The 18,657-nt window shown below is 47.2% G+C and overlaps 1 protein-coding gene across 4 annotated transcripts in view; it reads right to left on the bottom strand.

Annotated features, from left to right (window-relative positions):
* The window catches only part of HLCS (holocarboxylase synthetase), a 319,509-nt gene that overhangs the window by 187,219 nt on the left and 113,633 nt on the right, over positions 1-18,657 (bottom strand). For 2 of the 4 annotated variants that reach the window (XM_075542305.1, XM_075542307.1), the window contains exons 1-2: positions 11,967-12,199; positions 2,995-3,132 (exon numbers count right to left, since the gene is read on the bottom strand). In XM_075542305.1, coding sequence (XP_075398420.1) covers positions 2,995-3,132; positions 11,967-12,161 — 333 coding nt within the window. In that variant the 5' untranslated portion in view covers positions 12,162-12,199. Of the gene's footprint in view, positions 1-2,994; positions 3,133-11,966; positions 12,200-18,657 lie in introns of those variants that run through there. The other 2 variants (XM_075542309.1, XM_075542308.1) reach the window with 1 other exon arrangement.

Raw genomic sequence — 18,657 nt, 5'->3', positions numbered from 1 at the left:
CAGTCAGGGTGCGATGTAGCACCGATGAAGAATACAGCTTTCCTCCAGATCCTAAATGCTTCCTCCCCCCTAACTATCATGATCCGAATTCTACCTTGCAAGTCTGGATAGAGCAGAGGATGTACACTGGTGCAAATAGGAGCTAGAGGCACAGGGAATCCAGGGTGGATGATACCTTCAGGACCAGAGGTGTGAGGGGCAATACTGGGAGAGTAGAGGATGAGTGGGTTGGAAAGAGGGAATCGGTTACAAAGATCTACATGTGACCTCCTTCCCTGGGGGACAGACAACAGAAAAGGGGGTAAAGGGAGACGTCGGAAAGGGCAAGATGTGACAAAATAATAATTTATAAATTATCAAGGGCTCACGAGGGAGGGAGAGCGGAGAGGGAGGGGGAAAAAAGAGGACCTGATGCAAAGGGCGTAAGTGGAGAGCAAATGCTTTGAAAATGATGAGGGCAAAGAATGTACAAATGTGCTTGACACAATTGATATATGTATGGATTGTGATAAGAGTTGTATGAGTCCCTAATAAAATATAAAAAAAATAAAAATAAAAGTGGCCATCTGGTGCAACTATTGGTCTCTTCCCATTGGAAGAAAGAAGAGTCAAAACAATCAAAGACCCATGGAAATCATTAGTCCAAAGAACTAATGGATCACACAAATATCAGTCTGCACAACCCTCTGATAGAGGAACAGGTGCTCTACAAAGGATTCTATTTGAAAGACCTGGATACAGTGGGAGGAACAGGTGGACAAAACTCAAAATCATGCAAGAGACCAGACTTGCTGGCTGAAAAGAGATGGTAGAACCGCAAAGTCTATGGCCTTCAACCATCCTTCGGGTCTAGAAACGAACTTACTCCTGTGACTCAATTTTCAGCCAACCAGATTGGTCTGTAAGGGGAGCAAGGACATTACGGACATGTCCACATCTTAGAATAACTGGCCATTTGAAGTGAAAGGGGTAGTGTTTGCCCAAGGACAGAGCTCAGAAGGGTTACAAAAGGAGAATCAACCAGACAAGAAACACAGGTGGGATGGGTGATATTACATTAAGGGGACTGAAATGAATGAAACAGAAGGGGTCACAATTGTTAAATATAACATTGATGACCTGCTCTTTGACCCTTCACCCAATTCACAACAAAGTTAACTCTTGTAAGAACCCCCTAATAAAATGAAAGAAAAAAAAGTTAAATCTCCTCATAGCAGTGTTAGGTGATCTGCCAAAATGGTTCGCTATGCACTTGACCCAGAAAACCCCACAAAACCATGCACATCAAGAGGGTCGAATCTCCAGGTCCATTTTAAAAGCACTGTGAAACTGCCCAGGCCAGCAAGGGTATGCATATTCAGAAAGCCACCAAATACTTGAAAGACGTCACTTTGCAGAAGCAGTGTGTGCCCTTCCGACATTACAATGGTGGAGTCGGTAGGTGTGGCCAGGCCAGACAGTAGGGATGGACCCAGGGTCGGTGGCCCAAAAAGAGTGCTGAATTTTTGCTGCCTGTGCTTAAAAATGGAGAGTAATTCTGAGCTTAAGGGTTTAGATGTGGATTCTCTGTTCAATGAGCATATCCGGGTGAACAAAGCCCCCAAGATGGACTGTCTGGAATTAACAAAGCTCACAGTCCGATCAACATATACAGGAGCTTCCCCGGCCACACCGAAATTATCCTGACTCAAAAAGAACAACTTAAGAAGAAAAAGATACCACAGAAGAAGCTGAAGAAGCAAAAATACACGGCCCAGGCATAAGTCAAGCTTAAAATCAAAGCTAATGAAAATAAATAAATAAAAATCAAAGAGAAGCAGCAGCCTCCACAATAGGCTGAAGCACACGGGCAGCGGTGATGATGACACGGGACTGGTCATGCACCAGGTCACCGTGAGGCAGAGCCAGTTTTACAGCAATTAACACCTGTCTGTTCATCTCCTGCCAGGCTGTATCCCTGGCAGACACTAGCTGATCCACCTGGATCATGAAAAACAAGAAGAAAAGCAGACTGGGTGTTAATCATTTGGGTTGGGAGGGGAGGGTATTTTTTGTTGGTTCTTTTTAACCAGAGTAATGGGAACAACTAGTTTGGGACATGTCATTGAGTTTGCAGTGTCCTTAGAGAGTCAGGGCAAGATGTCTGGGAAGCAGGCTATAATGGTTGGTTTATTTTAAGCAGGAGCCTTGGTGGTGTGGTGGGTTGCACACTGAGCTGTTACTGCAAGGTCTTGTGGGAGAAAGATGAGGCTTTCTACTCCCACAAAGAGTTACCGTCTCAGAAACACCCAAGGGCAGTTCTGGTCTGCCCTCTAGTTCCCTATGAGTCAGCATTGACTTGGTGACACTGAGAATGAGAGGCTTATTTAGAATCAAGGAGATGAGACGATGTGAGTGAGAGAGCATCAAGCAATGGCGCCTTTTGAAAGTCTAAAATCAGCCCTAAATTTGGGCTCATAACTCACTGCCATCGAGTTGATGTCGAGTCGTAACAACCCTACAGAACCAGGGAGAACTGCCCCTGAGTTTCCAAGACTGTAACCACTGTGCAACCTGGGCGCCTAAGTCTGACCTCACAGGTATAAATGTTCTCGTCGTTGGACAGGGAGCTCTGGTGGCACAGAGCATACAGGCTGGGCTGCTAAGCACAAGGTCGCAGTCCAAAACCCCGTGCGGCTCAGCAGGAGAAAGCAGAGGTCTCCACTCCCACAAGGGGTGACAGTCTCAGAAACCCACAGGGGCACTTCTACCCTGTCCTCTAGGATCCCCATGAGTTGGAATTGACCCAATGGCAGTGAGTCGAGGGAACAGCTGTCTAAAAGCAGCAAAAGGAACAGGAGAAAGTACGTGTACCCATATATTGTCCCTAACCCCGAATCTCAAAAAAAGGCGAGCGGGCAGACAGATTGGGAAAGAGCATGCCACAAAAGCAAACTAGACTTTGATTCACATGTCTACTTCCCCATAGCCCACAAGAGAAACCACCAGACTCACTGTCTCAGCCGAGGAAGGAGGTCTCTGGAAACTCGCGCCTCGTTCCCAAATGCTCTCGGTCACAAAGGCAATGTGTTCGGCCTCAAGTACGAAAGGAGAAACGAGCAGGAGAGCCCACTTGTTCAGGTCATCGATAGACTGGACGGAGGAAAGAGACATGCACAAGAGTCAGCATCGCTTTGCACCAAGCCTGCCATTTGCAGCAACAACGTGCCCACACCCCTCCTCCGAGATCCCAGGGGGTGGAGGCAGGAAGGGAGTCCAGCCTGTCAATCAGGTGGTAGCCTGGGGGATGCCTCCTTGGGGGCATGGCCTTTTTTTTAAAAGGAAGTCGGTGTGAACTTTTCTCCCTTGCACTTCACCTCCTTGCTTGCTGGGATTCTGTGCATGCCTCCAGGGACGGCCCCATGAGGGCCACTGACCCAGGCGCTGTCTTGTGTCCTGCCATGCTCCCACTGGCCTTGGATCCATGAGACTCTGAACCCACCAGCCTGAGATCTCCCTGTTTCCCGCTTCACTACTCTATTTCACTGGCCTGCAGCTACATGACTCTGAAGAGGGCCCAGCTAGCACTGGACCCATGCACAAGGATTGAGCTGGGCAGGACTCCTTAATATAAAATTACTTCTTGAAATAAGCTTCTTTCCTATACATGTGTGAATGCCACTGGCTTTCTTTCTCTAGACAGCCCTAAACTCAGGATGCCCATGCTTCCCAATCCACAGCTTGGAAGCACATGTACAGAGGGGGCTGAGCTGTGCATGTGTGTCTGCATAGTAACAGAAGCTGTTCCTTCGCTTGCCCCCCGCCCACCTCCACGATGGCAGGGAGCACAGTACCCTTTCCACTGTGCATCACTCACAGGACACTAACACCCCACCCTTTTCACGGAGGTCTGAGAATCCTCGGTTCCTCCCGATGTTCTGCAGCTGTCACACCAGAGAGGTTAAGGCATTTCCAGACAAAGCCTCTACCATGTGCAGAGAAGCAAGTGGAAACTGTCTAGCATGAATCGGAACTCCAATCAACAATGGCTTTACTTTTTATTTTAAGTAATAGAATTCATTGTTTAAATCAGTTTTAAGATTACAGGAAAAGAGCAAATGTACAGAAACCCTGTCCTTTCCCCCACTGCGCCTCCCCCTCCCCCCCCTCCGTTTGTTTTCCTTATTATTACCTTGCATTTATGTTTGATACATTTGTTACAATCGATAGATTACCGATACATTATGATTACCTGAAGTCCATAGTTAACATTAAAGTTCACTCTTGTACTATGTAGTTCTATGGAATCATACAGAATAGTTTCATAGTCCCCCAAATCCCCAATGCTTCACTTATTTGACCCTGTCATCCTCTCCCTGAGGCCCCACCAGTGCCTGGTCTCTTCAGTCTCTATGGTTTGGCTTTTCCAGAATGTCAGATAGTGGAAATCAGAGAGTATGCAGCTGTTTCAGACTAGCTTCTTTCACTTAGGAACCTGGATTTAAGGGCTTCTCCATGTCATTTCATGGTCTGCTTCTTTTTACTGCTGAGTAATAGTCCATTGGCTGAATGTACCACAGCTTATCCATTCACCTATCGAAGGCAATCTGTGTGTTTGTGTCTGTCCGTGTATCCCTGCTAGTGGGTTGTGTCAGGCTACTAACCACAAGGTCAGCAGGTACAAAACAACCAGCCAGTCTCTGGGAGGAAAACGAGGCTCTCTACTCCCATAAAAAAGTTCTACTCTGTCCTATCGGGTGGCTATGAGTTGGATCAACTCACGGGCAATGAGTTTGGTTTGGGGAGTTAGGTTTGGTTGGTTGGTTGGTGTGTCTATGTGTGTGTTTTGTTTTTTACATACATTAGAATCATGACTGGCTAGTGTACTGAATTTAAAAGGGGGGGGTGGGGGAGACACAACCACAGAACACAAAAACCTAACATGGGGGGGTGTAGGAAAAGCCCCTTTACCAACATACACACACATACATGCACACATGCACACATTTGAGTCAAAGTCCCAGGCACAGACAGAAAGGAAAGTGCCAGCCTCCAGTGCAGGCAGGGAGCAGACTGGTTTAGGTGTGTAAGGAACAGCTGGGCAGCAGGGCCTCTTTCCCTACAGAGAAGCCACTGCCTCCACGACCCCAGCTGGCAGAACCTTAGGACGTAGGTGAAATCAGGGTCATTACCTAAAAGTCTACAAATGAGCGCTGAGCCTATAAGCCCCTTCCCACCATACTCCTTCATCCCACCCACCCCCAATTTAGAGAGCCAGGGTGAACTGAAGCCAGAAGAGTGGTGTGGCCTGTCTCCTCCACTGTTAGGAGCACATGTGACTGACACACTGCTGTCAATCTGCTCTGTCCGGCATCCTTGTCTTGTGTTCTTTACAGCAAGGGACCCTCCTTCACTGAGGGGGTGAAAAGAGGTGATCAGAATAGTTATGCTACAAATATAAGATCACAGAGATAAGGAGCAGAAGGGCAAAGATTAACCAGTAATATCAGAAAGATCAGAGAAATAAAAGCTAATATATCCATAAACATGTGTTCTATGGAAATTAAAAATACAATTGAAATTAAAAACTAAACATAAAACAGAGATTGAAGTTCATGAGGGCAAGTATGGGTGGAGATTCCTTCCAGAGCACGAAGTTTTTGTTAAGAGAGACGAAAAATTTTGCAATGGATCATATTAACTGCTGTACAATGGTGACCTAGTGGTTACAAGCTAGACTGCGATTCATAGTCAGCAGTTCAAAACCACCAGCGGCTCCTTGGGAGAAAGATGGGACTTTCTACTCCGGTAAAGAGCTAACAGTCTCACAAACTCACAGGAACAGTTCTACGCTGTCCTATAGGGTCAGAATTGACTCGACGACAATGAGTATTTTGTTATTGTTTGTACCATATGGTGACTGTAGTTAATGCCACACAAATATTTGATTACAATGCTTTGTTACATACATCTCATCACCAAAAATAACAAACCCAGTTCACTCGGTGAGGTTTCCACATCGGGTCTCTCTGGTGCAGCCCATGAAAGATGCCATGCACCTTAAAAGAAGTGTCCGAAGTCCCAGTAGTTCACAGTGCACAAACTGGGTTGCCAAAGGTGGCATACAGACTAGGTCAGTAGGAGACCCTTCTGGAAAAGACGCATTACACTGTGATTGGTCTTTTTATATAAATATATATATATATATAAATTTGAAATTTTGGAAGCTGTGCTGTCAACTTTGGAAAAGTATCCCAGTTGTACCGTGTTGAGTTGGAATTGTACAGAATTACAACAATTAACAGCAATATTGGTCTAGAAATGTAAAACAATTTTTTCCATTTGTACAGGGCAACACACTGTATTAAATATGTAAGGTCTTATCTACATGGGTTTGATTAGACACTAATATTGTCTAAATAATGAAAAAGAAGATAATCTTTAAGAGCATATAGCATTTCCCAAGTTAAAATACACACACATATTTGTCTACAGTTAAGAAGTGAACAATTTCTCATATAAACAAAAAAATCTAACTCTAAACATCTAGATGATGCAATAAACATTGACTTTAAGAAAAGGCTAAAGAGCTTACACCAAAAGCCTCTTTTCTTCAAATAAACTGAGATTGCCCTTAGCTATAGTAGTCCAATCACCTTTAAAACATTAACCATCCAATCAACCAAACAAAAAGCAGGCCATCTAACGGGCTACGCCTCACAGCGACCCTAGAGCAGGGGTCCTCAAACTTTTTAAACAAGGGGACAGTTCAACTGTCCCTCAGACCCGCTGGAGGGCCAGACTATAGTTTAAAAAGAAAACTGTGAATAAATTCCTATACACACTGCACATCTTATTTTGAAGTAAGAAAACAAACAGGGCAAAAACACCTGGCGGGCTGGATAAATGTCCCAGGCGGGCCACATGTGGCCCGCGGGCCGTAGTTTAAAGATTCCAGCTCTAGAGTGTCAGGGTCGAACCGAGCTTTTTATCGGAAGTAGATCACCAGGTCTTTCCACTCAGATACCTCTGGAAGGACTTCAATGTCCAACTTCCCAGTCAGCAGCTACATTTTAACCATTTGTACAAACCCAGGGTCTCTCTTAAGACACTAAAACATCCACACTGCTTAAAGATGCAAAAACCAGACTCACTGCCACGGGGTCAATGCTGAGTCATGGCAACCCTAGGGGACCAGGGTAGAACCGCCTGGGTGTTTCCAAGACTGTAACTCCTCGCAGGAGGAGAAAGCAAGCCTCATCTGTCTCCCGTGGAGCGGCTGGTAGTTTCAAACTGCTGGCTTTGCAGTTAGCAGCCCAATGCATGACCACTAGGCCATCGGAGCTCAGCTCTATATCTTTGTTGTTGTTCTGGTCTTTACTGGTTTTTTGTTCTTAATTTTTTTTTGGGGGGGGGGAGAATGGGGTTAATCATTTAGCTAAAAAAAAGCAAGTTATTTTATATATCCTTCTAAGCATCCTGCAGAAGCCCTGGTGGCATAGTGGTTATTCACGAGACTGCTAAGTGCAAGGTCAGTAGTTCAAAACCACCAGTCGATCAAAGAGAAAAACAGTTTTCAACTCCGGTGAAGAGTTATAGTCTCAGAAGCTCACAGGGGCAGTTCTACCCTGCCCTACGAGGTAGCTACCAGTAGGCATCAACTCATTTGTACAAACCCAGGGCACTGAAACATCCACACTGCTAAAAGATGTAAAACCAAACTCACTGCCATGGGGTCAATGCCATGTCATTGAGAAGGATCTTGCAATTCAGGAAGCAGTCATCAAGTGGGATTCTACTAACAAATTTTGCTACGCAAAAGGAAAATCGTTTGTCTTTGAGCCACTGTTACCTCCCCTATGAGACTGCACCAGTCTCTCGCCAATCTTGAACTCGATGGCTGTTCACATTACACGCAATCTGAGATGAGAGGCTTCGGTATCTCCAGTTTCTCACCACTTTTCAAACTGCCCTCGCCAGCAAGGTAGGTGCAGCTTACAATACAGGGAGCAGTTTGCGTCCAGCTCCAGCCCACCCTTCCCAGCTGCCTCCCCTGTTCCCTGCATTCCCTTACATCCTCATCCATCAGACGATGCTCTGGTCACTCCCTGCCCAGACGGTCATGGCTCTGCTCAAGCCAATTCTTCCACTTCCACAAGCAAGTCCCAGCTCCCTTCCTTCCCACTGAAATTTTGCATACACCCTTTGTAAAACCCAGCAAAGGGAAGGGGGGAAAGGGTGACTTTATAGCACATTATAAGCTTCCTTTAGACCCACTGTCTGAATGCCCTCTTCATGGACGTGGCGCAGTTTTCAAGCATTTGGCTACAAAAGATCAGCAGTTCAAGCCTACCAACCGCCGAGTTGGACAGAGATGTGGCCATTTGTTTCTGTAAAGACTACAGCTGGAGAAGCCCGTGCGGCAGTTCCATGCTGTCCTTTAGAATCATGAAGAGTCAGAAGCAACTCAACAGCAATGGATTCGGTTTGGTTTTCTTAGGTGCGAAGGGTTATTCAAAAAATTGCCTTTAGAATCCTATTCTGCATAAAAAGAAAAACCAAAGTATCCTGACGCAATCCAAATAGCCCAATGTATACAGTGTGTCGTATACATATGGACTTCAAAACGTTATTGGGAAAAGGAACTGAAAGATACTAGAATTTTCCCAAGAGTTTCTTAAAGGCCCCTCATCTACTGACTCCAGGAAGGCAAGGCCTCTCAGGGTGGCCAGGGATCCAGAATCAAGTCTTCACTATGTCACACAGCAGTTTAAATAGGCCCTAACTGGGGACACCAAATCCCTGTTGAATGCATGAATACAACTTGGAGTGGGGCTGGCTAAAACAAAAAGGCCATCCATCTTATTCATACATGGAAAATGACAAGACGAAAAGCTTCATATTCCCAGTTTGTCTAAATCTCCTTGCTTATTACAGCCTATCGATATGGTGAGATCAATGATCCAGGAAAATAAACTCTGCCATTGAGTAGATGCCGAATCATAGCAACCCTATATGAATGACAGGGAAGAACTCCCTCGGTTGGCTTCCGAGACTGTTAACTCTTTCCGGAATACAAAGCCCCATCTTTCTCCAGAGAAGCAGCTGGTAATTTCAAACTGCTAACCTTGTGGACTGCAGGCCAGCACATAACCACTCTGCACCACCAGGACTCCTGGGCTCAATGTTAGCAGGCACTTAAATAACATAAACACACAGTCATTATTTATGTATCTGATTTTAATGTATTACGTTTGTGGACAACATGGCAGGAGATTCAGACACTTTGGCCCAAGCAGAGGAAAAATAAGGCAGCCATCAAACCACAACATTGTCAGTCGTCACTTTTTAAAAATCTCACAATAACAAAGAATAAAATTGTGATTTTCACAAATCAATTGGGAAGCGTTCAAACCATCGCCTTCAACATCCAAAGATAGGCATTAGCAGCCATTGAAACATTCTTCATTCTTTTCAACATGTAATAGCTATTATAAATCAAGGCCCAGTCTCTAATGCAAGAAGACAGAACTGGAAACATGAAGCGCTACTTTCGGTGAGAGCACAGAACAAGGCAGTCCAGTTATGCTGGGGCCTGGGGCAACTTGAGACAACACAAGTTGCAGATCTCAGAGAGAGTCTCTGTGCATGTGCAGCCTTCAGCACAGGGCTGCAGAGTTGACGGGAGCTGAGAAGCCTTCGTTTGAGTTAGTCCCAGGTGGTACAAATGGTTTAAAGGGCTCAGCAGCTAAACAAATGGTTGGCGGTTCAAGTCCACCTATAAACACCTTGGAAGAAAGTCCTGGTGAGCTACTTCAGAAAAAAAGGCAGTCACTGACCACTCTCTAAAGTTTTACTCTGACACAAGGATCATCATGAGTTGGAATCAAGTCCATGTGTCGGAATCAACTAGACATCAGGTAGTGCTATAGTTAATAGATCAATAAAGTCATAAACATGTTCAAAAGTAAGACTGTCTTCTAAGAGAGTTGACAAAGTCATCTACATCTCAGTATTCTGTACATTCAAAATTTCAACTCTCATCTAATCCCTAAAGGTAGTTTTACATAATAACTCATTTTGGAAATGGCTTCATTGGGAAAGCCACCCCTCGATGTTCCCGCTTTCCATGTTATCTTTCTCAAACACAGGTCCTTGAGAGAATTAAACCCTAGTGCCTAAGGAGTTCATCGTGTGTTAATGGATTAACTTTTCCCTTGGTGTATATGGCACTGATGGGGAGTACTAAGAAAATGGTCCCTCATATTGTGTATGCTCTAGAACAGGCGTCTTCCAACTATGCCCTGCCAGCCACATGCGGCCCGCCGAGGACATTTATCAGGCTCGCTGGGTGTTTTTGTCCCATTTGGTTTTTTACTTCAAAATAACATATGTGCAGTGTGTATAGGAATTTGTTCATAGTTTTTTTTTAAAAAACCATAGTCCGGCACTCCAAAAGGTCTGAGGGACAGTGAACTGGCCCCTGTTTAAAAAGTTTGAGGAGCCCTGCTCTAGAATGTTTACAAGGATACTTTTGACTTGGTAGCAGCAGACCTAAACTTTCTTCCTAGATTGATTCCAGCTCACGGGAACCTTGTGTGCTCCATAGGATTTTCAACGGCTGACTTTTCTGAAGTAGATCACCAGGCCTTTCTTTCAGGTGCCTCTGGGTAGACTCGAACCTCCAACCTTTGGGCTAGCAGTCCTGGTTATTAACAGTTTGCACCACCCAAGGATTCCTACCTGAGCAGATTGCTGCTGCTATTGCTGTGGGCCATGGCGTCTCATAAATAAAAAAATAAAAAGTTATCCATCCAGTCCTAGACTGTAAATCTTTACTGGAGCAAACAGCCTCATTTTTCTCCCAAGGAGCAGTTGATGGATTTGAAACACTAACCTTGTAGTTAATAGTCCAAAGCCTAACCCACAGCACCACAGTCTCAGAGACTGAGTAGAGCTGGACCAAAGGGTTTCCTGTACTGGATTCTTTATGAGACAAAATTTCCAAGTCTTTCTCCCTCAGAACATCTGGTGGGCTCCAAGTGCTGATCTTTCAGCTAGCGCATGAGCACTTTACCATAGAGTCACCAGGGCTCTTTAGCATACTCTCTAAGAAAATGTTCAAGTCTTATATAAGACTAATCCAAGTCTTATATAAGACTAACTCAAGTCTTATATAAGATCAATTTCCGCACAGATACTACGATTTTACTTATGTAGAAAATATAGCTTTAATGTTAAAACTAAACCAATTTCTAAAAGACATTCAAAGGGCAGGACTCTGATTATGAGCAAAATATCTTTAAATGCTAATGTAAACAGTGGAGTGAAAGTTGTCCAGAACTGCACTGTGGAGCCATGTCTGTCCCCAATAGCTACATGGAAAGGGAACAAGACTTTACAAAGACCAAACCTGTCCAAGTCACGCTGTTGGTGGCAGACCCTTCATCAGTGCAGCCTCCATCCTAAGTCCAAAAGCGAGCAAACACACCTGTCGCTCACCTTCTGCAGGCAAGCCGCCACGTCTTTCTACTGCAAAAGCAAGCCAACTGATGGTAGTTTGCAGCAGGGCGCTTTAGCTACTGCGCCTCCAGCGCTCCTCCCATCCAAATACTGGGCCACAAAACAGGTTATGCACACGTCAGTGGAGATGAAAGAGGTCCCAGCAAGCAGTGCTGCCTCAGCGAGGGGAAATGATACAGGAGATGGAAGAGGAGGGTAAAGTTTGTCACCTGAGTCAACGATTTGGGAGAAGGGTGAACTCAGTTTCAAACCAACGGCAGCCAGGCAGGTAGGGAAGATGAAGTCAGACCCGGGGCTGAGTGCTCAGGTGGTGATCCCCAATGCAGGGCACACCCGGGACCATCCTTCCTCCTGCCGGCGTGCCTGGAGGGGTTCCACACCTGGACGCCGGGCCCGCGCCCCGCCCGGCCCGCGCTTCCGGCTCGCGCCCCGCCGGCCCCCGCCCACCGGCCCGCGCCGCCCACCTGGGTCTCGCCGACGCAGAAGACGCGGGCGCCGCGGCTCAGACACACGCGGGCGCCCGTGGGCCGCGCGGCCGCGCCGCAGAAGGTGAAGGAGCAGGGCGAGGCGCGCAGCCTCTGCACCGTGGCGCGCACTAGCGCGGCCGGCCGGCGCCCCCACCGCGCCCACAGGTACAGGTAACAGAGCGTGATGAGCATGGCCGGCCGCGGGCCGGGGCGCTGCCTCCCCGCCGCCAGCCCGCCCCGGGAGCTGGCCCCGCCCAGCCCGCGGCCGGAAGAGACGCGCCGCGCAGCCGGGGCGGCGAGCGTGGGCCGGGGCCGCGGGGGAGGCCGCGCCGGCGCGGGAGGGGCGGGGGAGGCTGGCGGGGCTGGGGGCTGCGGGGCTTGGGGGTCGGGCCTGTCGGGCGGGGAAGCCACGCGAGCCTGGGGGGGGGGGGGGAGAGGAGGTGCTTGGTCGCCAAGGCCGAGCTGGGGCTGCTCTGGGGAGGGAGCCTGGGAGCCTCTGTCTAGTGAAAGTCTCAGAGTTCCAGCCAGAACTTGTGCAGCGCATGCCACTGAGTCCAGTCCGACTCATAGCGACCCTGTAAGACATGATGGAACTGCCCCATAGCGTTTCCAAGGCTACCGTCTGTGGAAACGGAAGGGCACATCTTGATCTCCGGAGCGAGTTGAGCGCTTAACCACTGCACCACCGGGGCTCCTTTCCAGCCCCCCAACAGGAGTCAAAGGCACCTAACACAGCCTCTACTCAATCCGACTGAGAAAGTAAGGCAATGATGTTTCTATTAGATTATCCCAGGTCTTTATCCAAAAAGAACTTTAAGGTGCATTACATTCTTACAAGGCAACAGAGGCCACGGTTTGCTCTTGAGTGCTAGCCTAAAGGTTGGCAGTTCTAACCTACTCAGGCACCACAGAAGAAAGGCCTGGCAACCTGCGTCCCTTAAGATTATTGTTGTTGTTGGGTGTCTGTATATAGATTTCAACTCATAGTGGCCCTTGGTGACAGGGAAACCGCCCCCACGAGGTTTGGTAGGCTGTAATCTTTGCACAACTCGCCACTTCTCACCCGCATAGCCACTGAGTGGGTTCAGCCTTGCCCTTTGGGTCACCAGGGCTCACTCCGTCCTGCTAAGATTACAACCACAAAAACTCTATGAAGCAATCCTACTCCGTAGCAAATGGGGTCTCCTGAGCAGGAAGTGACCCCAAATAGTTTAGGGGCTTCCCCCCATGCCAAAGTTTTCCAGGTAAATTCCCAACATGCACACAGTGCAACGATGTTTGTTTAAAGGCAGGTAGCAAATTAGAGACAGGAGAGCGCCAACACCCCCCCCCCAAAACAATGCTGTCTCTAAAGCCTGGAGGTCTTGCTACATGTGTGTAGGTCACTCTTCTGACTGTGAACATCCCAAGAGCCAGTGGACAAGAACACGTGGATTATGACTCATAGTGTCCCATCTCCAAGAGCAGCATGCATGATTATTCCTGACACTGGCAGAGACTTTGCCTGTGGAACCTCATTTCTAAAACAAGGCGGTGGCAGCAACTAGAAGCTATCATTGAACTGTTCTCTCTTCTGCCTCTGTAAAGTAGGTAGCTATGGCTCCAGATTGCTTGCTGGGGGCTGGACCAGAAAGCCCTGGCTCCCTCTTCAATCCTTATCTTGATCAACTTAGCTGAGCCTCTGCTTCAGATGGCCCCAGATGAGAATTCCCATGGCTGGGGTGAATGGGCCTCTTTGGGCCTTTCATGTTACAGGGAAGCAGGTGGTTCTCTTAGTCCACTGAACCACCTCTAGGGCTGCAATAGACCTTTGTCTCAACCCTGTCAACGTCTGCTATATTCATACCATTTCTCAAAAGCTGCCTAAAAATCTCTGCCCTGCTGGGTGTTCTGTCCCACTATTCCTTCCCCTTTTCCTCTGTGTCACCCCCCTGTGTTTCTTGCATCTGTGAAACCCATGCCAGGAAGCTGTGGCAACAAAGCTGACACTGCTGCTCAGATCGGCGCTTTGTTTCACAGCAGCAAGGTTACATGGGTTGCCCGTGTAAACGGGGCTCCCTTGATGTCCACATCTGCCACGACCCAGGTAAGGGGCATGCTCATTGGAGGATTATCCTGATGGCCATACAGCCATGCCAACTTTGCTTCCATCAGCAGCACATTTGTTGCTTCCTCTGGAGTGGACCTCTGGGTATTTCGAGGGTGAGAGGGGAAGTTTCCCTTCTCAGGGCAAACATCTCACTGCAGAATATTTCCAGTCTGCAAGGTGGCTGTCCCCTATGGGTTAACTTGATGTGTCGCTGGATCTTAAATCATTATTTGTAAAAAAAATCCTATCATTGTGAATGAGGGGGAGTGCAGATTGCCCCAAAACCCATCTGTAGGCAACTGGACATCCCCTTAGAGAAGGGTCGCTGGGAGGAGACAAGCCAGTCAGGGTGCAGTAAAGCAACAGTGAAACATACAACTTTCCTCTAGTTCTTATTAAATGCTTCCTTTCCCCCACTATCATGATCCCAGTTCTTCCCTACAAAGCCGACTAGACCAGAGGATGGACACTGGTACAAATAGGAACTGGAAACACAGGAAATCCAGGGCCGATGATCCCTTTAGGATGAGTGGCGAGAATGGTGATACTGGGAAGGTGGAAGGAGGGTGGGGTAGAATGGGGGATTACAAGGATCTACATATAACTTTCTCCCTGGGGGACAGACTGCAGAAAAGTGGGTAAAGGGAGACATCAGACAGTGTAAGACATGACAAAATAATTTATAAATTATCAAGGGTTCATTAGGGAGGGGGTTGTGGGGAGGGAGGGGGAAAATGAAGAGCTGATATCAAGGGCTCAAGTAGAAAGCAAATGTTTTGAGAATGGTGATGGCAACAAATGTGCTTGACACAATGGGTGTATGTATGGATTATGATAAGAATTGTACGAACCCCCAATAAATTGATTTTTAAAAAATCATCGTTCATGACTGTTCCATCGTGAGTTATGAGTTGCATCCACGCAAACATATTCTTCCATTCTGTCGCATTCAAATCTGAAGACACTGCCCCTAAATTATTCCCTCGATCCATGTTAGTAATAGTTCTGACGACACTACCCTGCCCATTGAAGCAACTCCTCACCCTCCGTGCCCGACACCCTTTCTCCTCCCGACCACCTTCTTGGTGAACAGTGGTAGGGGCACTTCCTGTTGTATACGGTCCTTCCCAGGGTCGGCTCTGAGACTAGCAATTAGAGCTCTGACTGAGGGACCGTCACCCTAGTTCAGTGTACCATCGCCCCGCGTTCTCTCCACAGCAGTGCCGCTATTACGAATCACAGAAGCCAAGGAGTTAGATCTCGCCCCACCCGTGTCACTCTGTATTTCCATAACTAGGAGTTGGTTCCACCTCAGGATCTGGATCCACCTAGTCTGTTTCCCAGGAATAGCTTTGCCTTGGGGACTGATGGCAACATAATGTCTGCTGCAATCCATGGAAAGGTAATCTCTACCTGAAGGTCACAGCATGAAGGTTTTGCATGCTCACCTTCCTGCAGATGATGTAACTCCATCTGGCCAGCCTGGGAACCTTCCAGGCTCCCCCTTACACATCAAGGTCTGAGAACACCCCACGGAAAAGGTATATTTTGAAATGAATGCTGTGCCACTCGAGGTTCTAAAGAACAATAGCCGCGTTGGCTCCATAGGAGCTAGGAAGGGGGCTGAGTGAGGTTCCCTGCCAGACCTCTAAGGAAGAAACACAGGAAGGAAGGGGGGACAGGGGGAGTTAAATGGCCAGCAGGTGTCATTCATATCCTCTCCCTAAAACAACACAAATGGCTTAAGGATGGAGCTTAGCCAGGTCTAAAAGAAAAAGGTAAAAGATGCGAAACTAAGACAGCAAGCCTTCTTAGCATCTGTGTACGTGACCTGTAGTCCCGCACTACTCCAAGCAAGTGTGGTCCTCAAATGGCAAGCGTCTCTGGGATGCTATATAGAGCTGCAGGTTTCCAGCCTCACCCTGCATCCGAATTTTAACAAATCCCAGCTGAGGCAGGTGCACACATGGACAGCCTAAGAAGCCCTGCTCAAGTCCACGCAGTAGCCCCCAGGCCCAACTTGCTCCACAACCCACAGGCTTCCCCACGTTACTTGGCTCACTACCCACTTTTCAGGGGGGAAAATTACTCTGCCCTTTGGCGATTAAAAATGTTTGTATTACATCCCATAATCCCGGATAAAGCATAGGTGTCTGCTTTTGCAGTTCCTCTGCATCATTGCGGTGCCTGTCCTCGGGAAGTGGTAATGGTCCGCTTTAGTGGACACTTCAACCACCCACACCCTCACAAAGCCTTCCCAGGTAGCTGGGACAAAGAGGAGCCTAAACTCAGAGTCCATATGCCCGAGATTGGCTTGATTTCCTTCAATGCAGGAAGGAAAGAGCTCACCAGCCATGACGGAAGACTACCACGCTCCACCTCTGTGACTCATTGTGATGGGTAGAGTTAAGGTCAACCAGACATCCTGGGTGAAGGTAGGGGTGGAGCCCAACCTATCAGTCAGGCCACAGCCTGATGACACTTCCTTGGGGTCTGTCCTTTCGTATAAAAGAGAGACCGTGAATAGGACTGAGCGCTCCTGCCCCCTTCTTCAACTATATCTGGATCCTGCATCTGGTTCATAGATCTGTTGTGGTGCCTGCCAATACCAGGAGCCATCAGCAGACTGCCAACCTTGAATTCATGTGGCCAATCTTGGATTCATTTTCCTCTGCATCCACCAGCCTGTTCCATCTTCCTGTTGGTCAGCTAACTCAGCTACACCAGTCAGGAAAAGCCTCCAGCTTACATCTGACCTATGGTTTTTTGTTTTGTTTGTTTTTTTGACCTATGGTCTTAAATTGAAATGGAGTAAACTATTTCTGCAATTGTGTGAGCCATTTCTTGATGTAGATAACTGGTTTTACTTCTCTAAAGAACTCAACCTAACACACCCATCAAAATGATGGATAGCCTTTCTGAAGGAAAAACCTTCAGCAGAGCATCTCAAAAAGTCAAATCCCGGTTCCTAAAAATTTTAAGAGACTTCCTGTGTGTCCCAGCAGCTCCATTCCTATATATGCATCCAAATAACAGAAAGCAGGGACTCGCAGCAGCATTGTTCGCAATAACCAAAAAAGTGCCTACAGATGAATGCATAAAATGTGGTAGACATATGCAGTGGATATACAGAGAAAGTCCTGACATATGCTATCACATGGATGGGACGCTCCTTAAAAACAGGCTGAGTGAAGTGAAGTCAGTCACACAAGACACACACTCACACAAATATATATGATCCCGCTTCTATAAAATCTGTGGAATAGGTATACGGGTAGAGATGCACAGGGCCTGGAAGGAGGAGGAATCGATGCTTAAGGAGCACGTTTCTGTTGGAAGTGATGAGAAAGAGCTAGTGGTGGCGGTTGCACAACGCTGTGAATTTTGAGTCTACTGAGTTGGACATTTAACTACTTAACAACTCAGACTTAATTAACATAGCAAATATTACATTTTATCACAATTTCAAAAAAATCAAGCCCTGACTATGGTCTCTTGCCTTGAGGAAGGCTTGCCCTGGAATTGACAGGGCATTTGGGAACAAGTCAGGGTGCTCCTCAAAAGAATGTCCCCATGTCCAAGAAGGTGTCCCGTCCCCCCCCCATTAAATCATTGAAGACTCCTCCCCAGGGTAAGCCTGGTGAGACTTAACACATCCCCAAGCTGAACTTGGTAGTAATTGGGAAGCAAGCACAACTCTCTCATTGGAGGCCAAGAGCAGAACAAAGGGGTGGCTTGTTTTCTGAAATTCAGAACCCCACCCCTGTGGGAAGCCTTGAGTAGATGCTGGATGACACTGCTGTTGGATTCCTCTGAGGCAGTCCCTGCCCACAAGGGCTCTCTGTATCACAGAATGAAACACTGTCCAGTCCTGCACCATCCTCACAATTGTTCCCAATATTTTGAGCCCATTGTTGCAGCCACTGTGTCAATCCATCCTGCTAGAGGGAGGGCTTCCTTTTTTGCTGACCTTCTACTAAACATTGTGTCCTTTTTTAAGACCTGGTCCCTCTTGATAACATGTCCAACAAGCATTCTAGCTATACTTCTTGCAAGGCCGATTCATTTGTTAATTCTTTTGGAAGTCCATGTATCTGACACACCAACACCATGACTCAGAGGTATCAGTTCTCCATTCTTCCTTAATCATTGTCCAGCTTTCACATGCACTTGGGGCAATGAAAAGACCAGGCCTTGGGTCAGGTGCACCGTATCCTGATAGCGGCGTCTTTGCTCTTTAACACTTTAAAGAGGTCTTGTAAGCAGATTTGCCCGATACAATATATCCTTTGGCTTCTAGACTGCTGCTTAAGAACATTAATTGTGGACCAAAGTAAAGTGAACTCTTGGCCAACTTAAGTCCTTTCTCCCTTTATTAAGATGTTGTTTATGAGAATTTTTTTTTAATGCATGTGTTTTCTTTCTTAAACAGAGTGGAGAGCCCACAGGTAGCCCGTTGTGTCTTGAAGGTAGTTTAATAAAACACAGCAAATGGATGAAACCCTCAACCAAAAGGGGCTACAGAGGATGGCTCAAGTGATGGAGGACAGCCACCCTTAGAGCCGGAGTGGACTCATCGGCACCAAACAGCAGAGGGTG

This window comes from Tenrec ecaudatus, chromosome 2, assembly GCF_050624435.1.
Source record: "Tenrec ecaudatus isolate mTenEca1 chromosome 2, mTenEca1.hap1, whole genome shotgun sequence".
NCBI lineage: Eukaryota > Metazoa > Chordata > Mammalia > Afrosoricida > Tenrecidae > Tenrec > Tenrec ecaudatus.
Note: the sequence above shows the minus strand (reverse complement) of the source record. Positions and strands in the feature narration are given on the sequence as shown.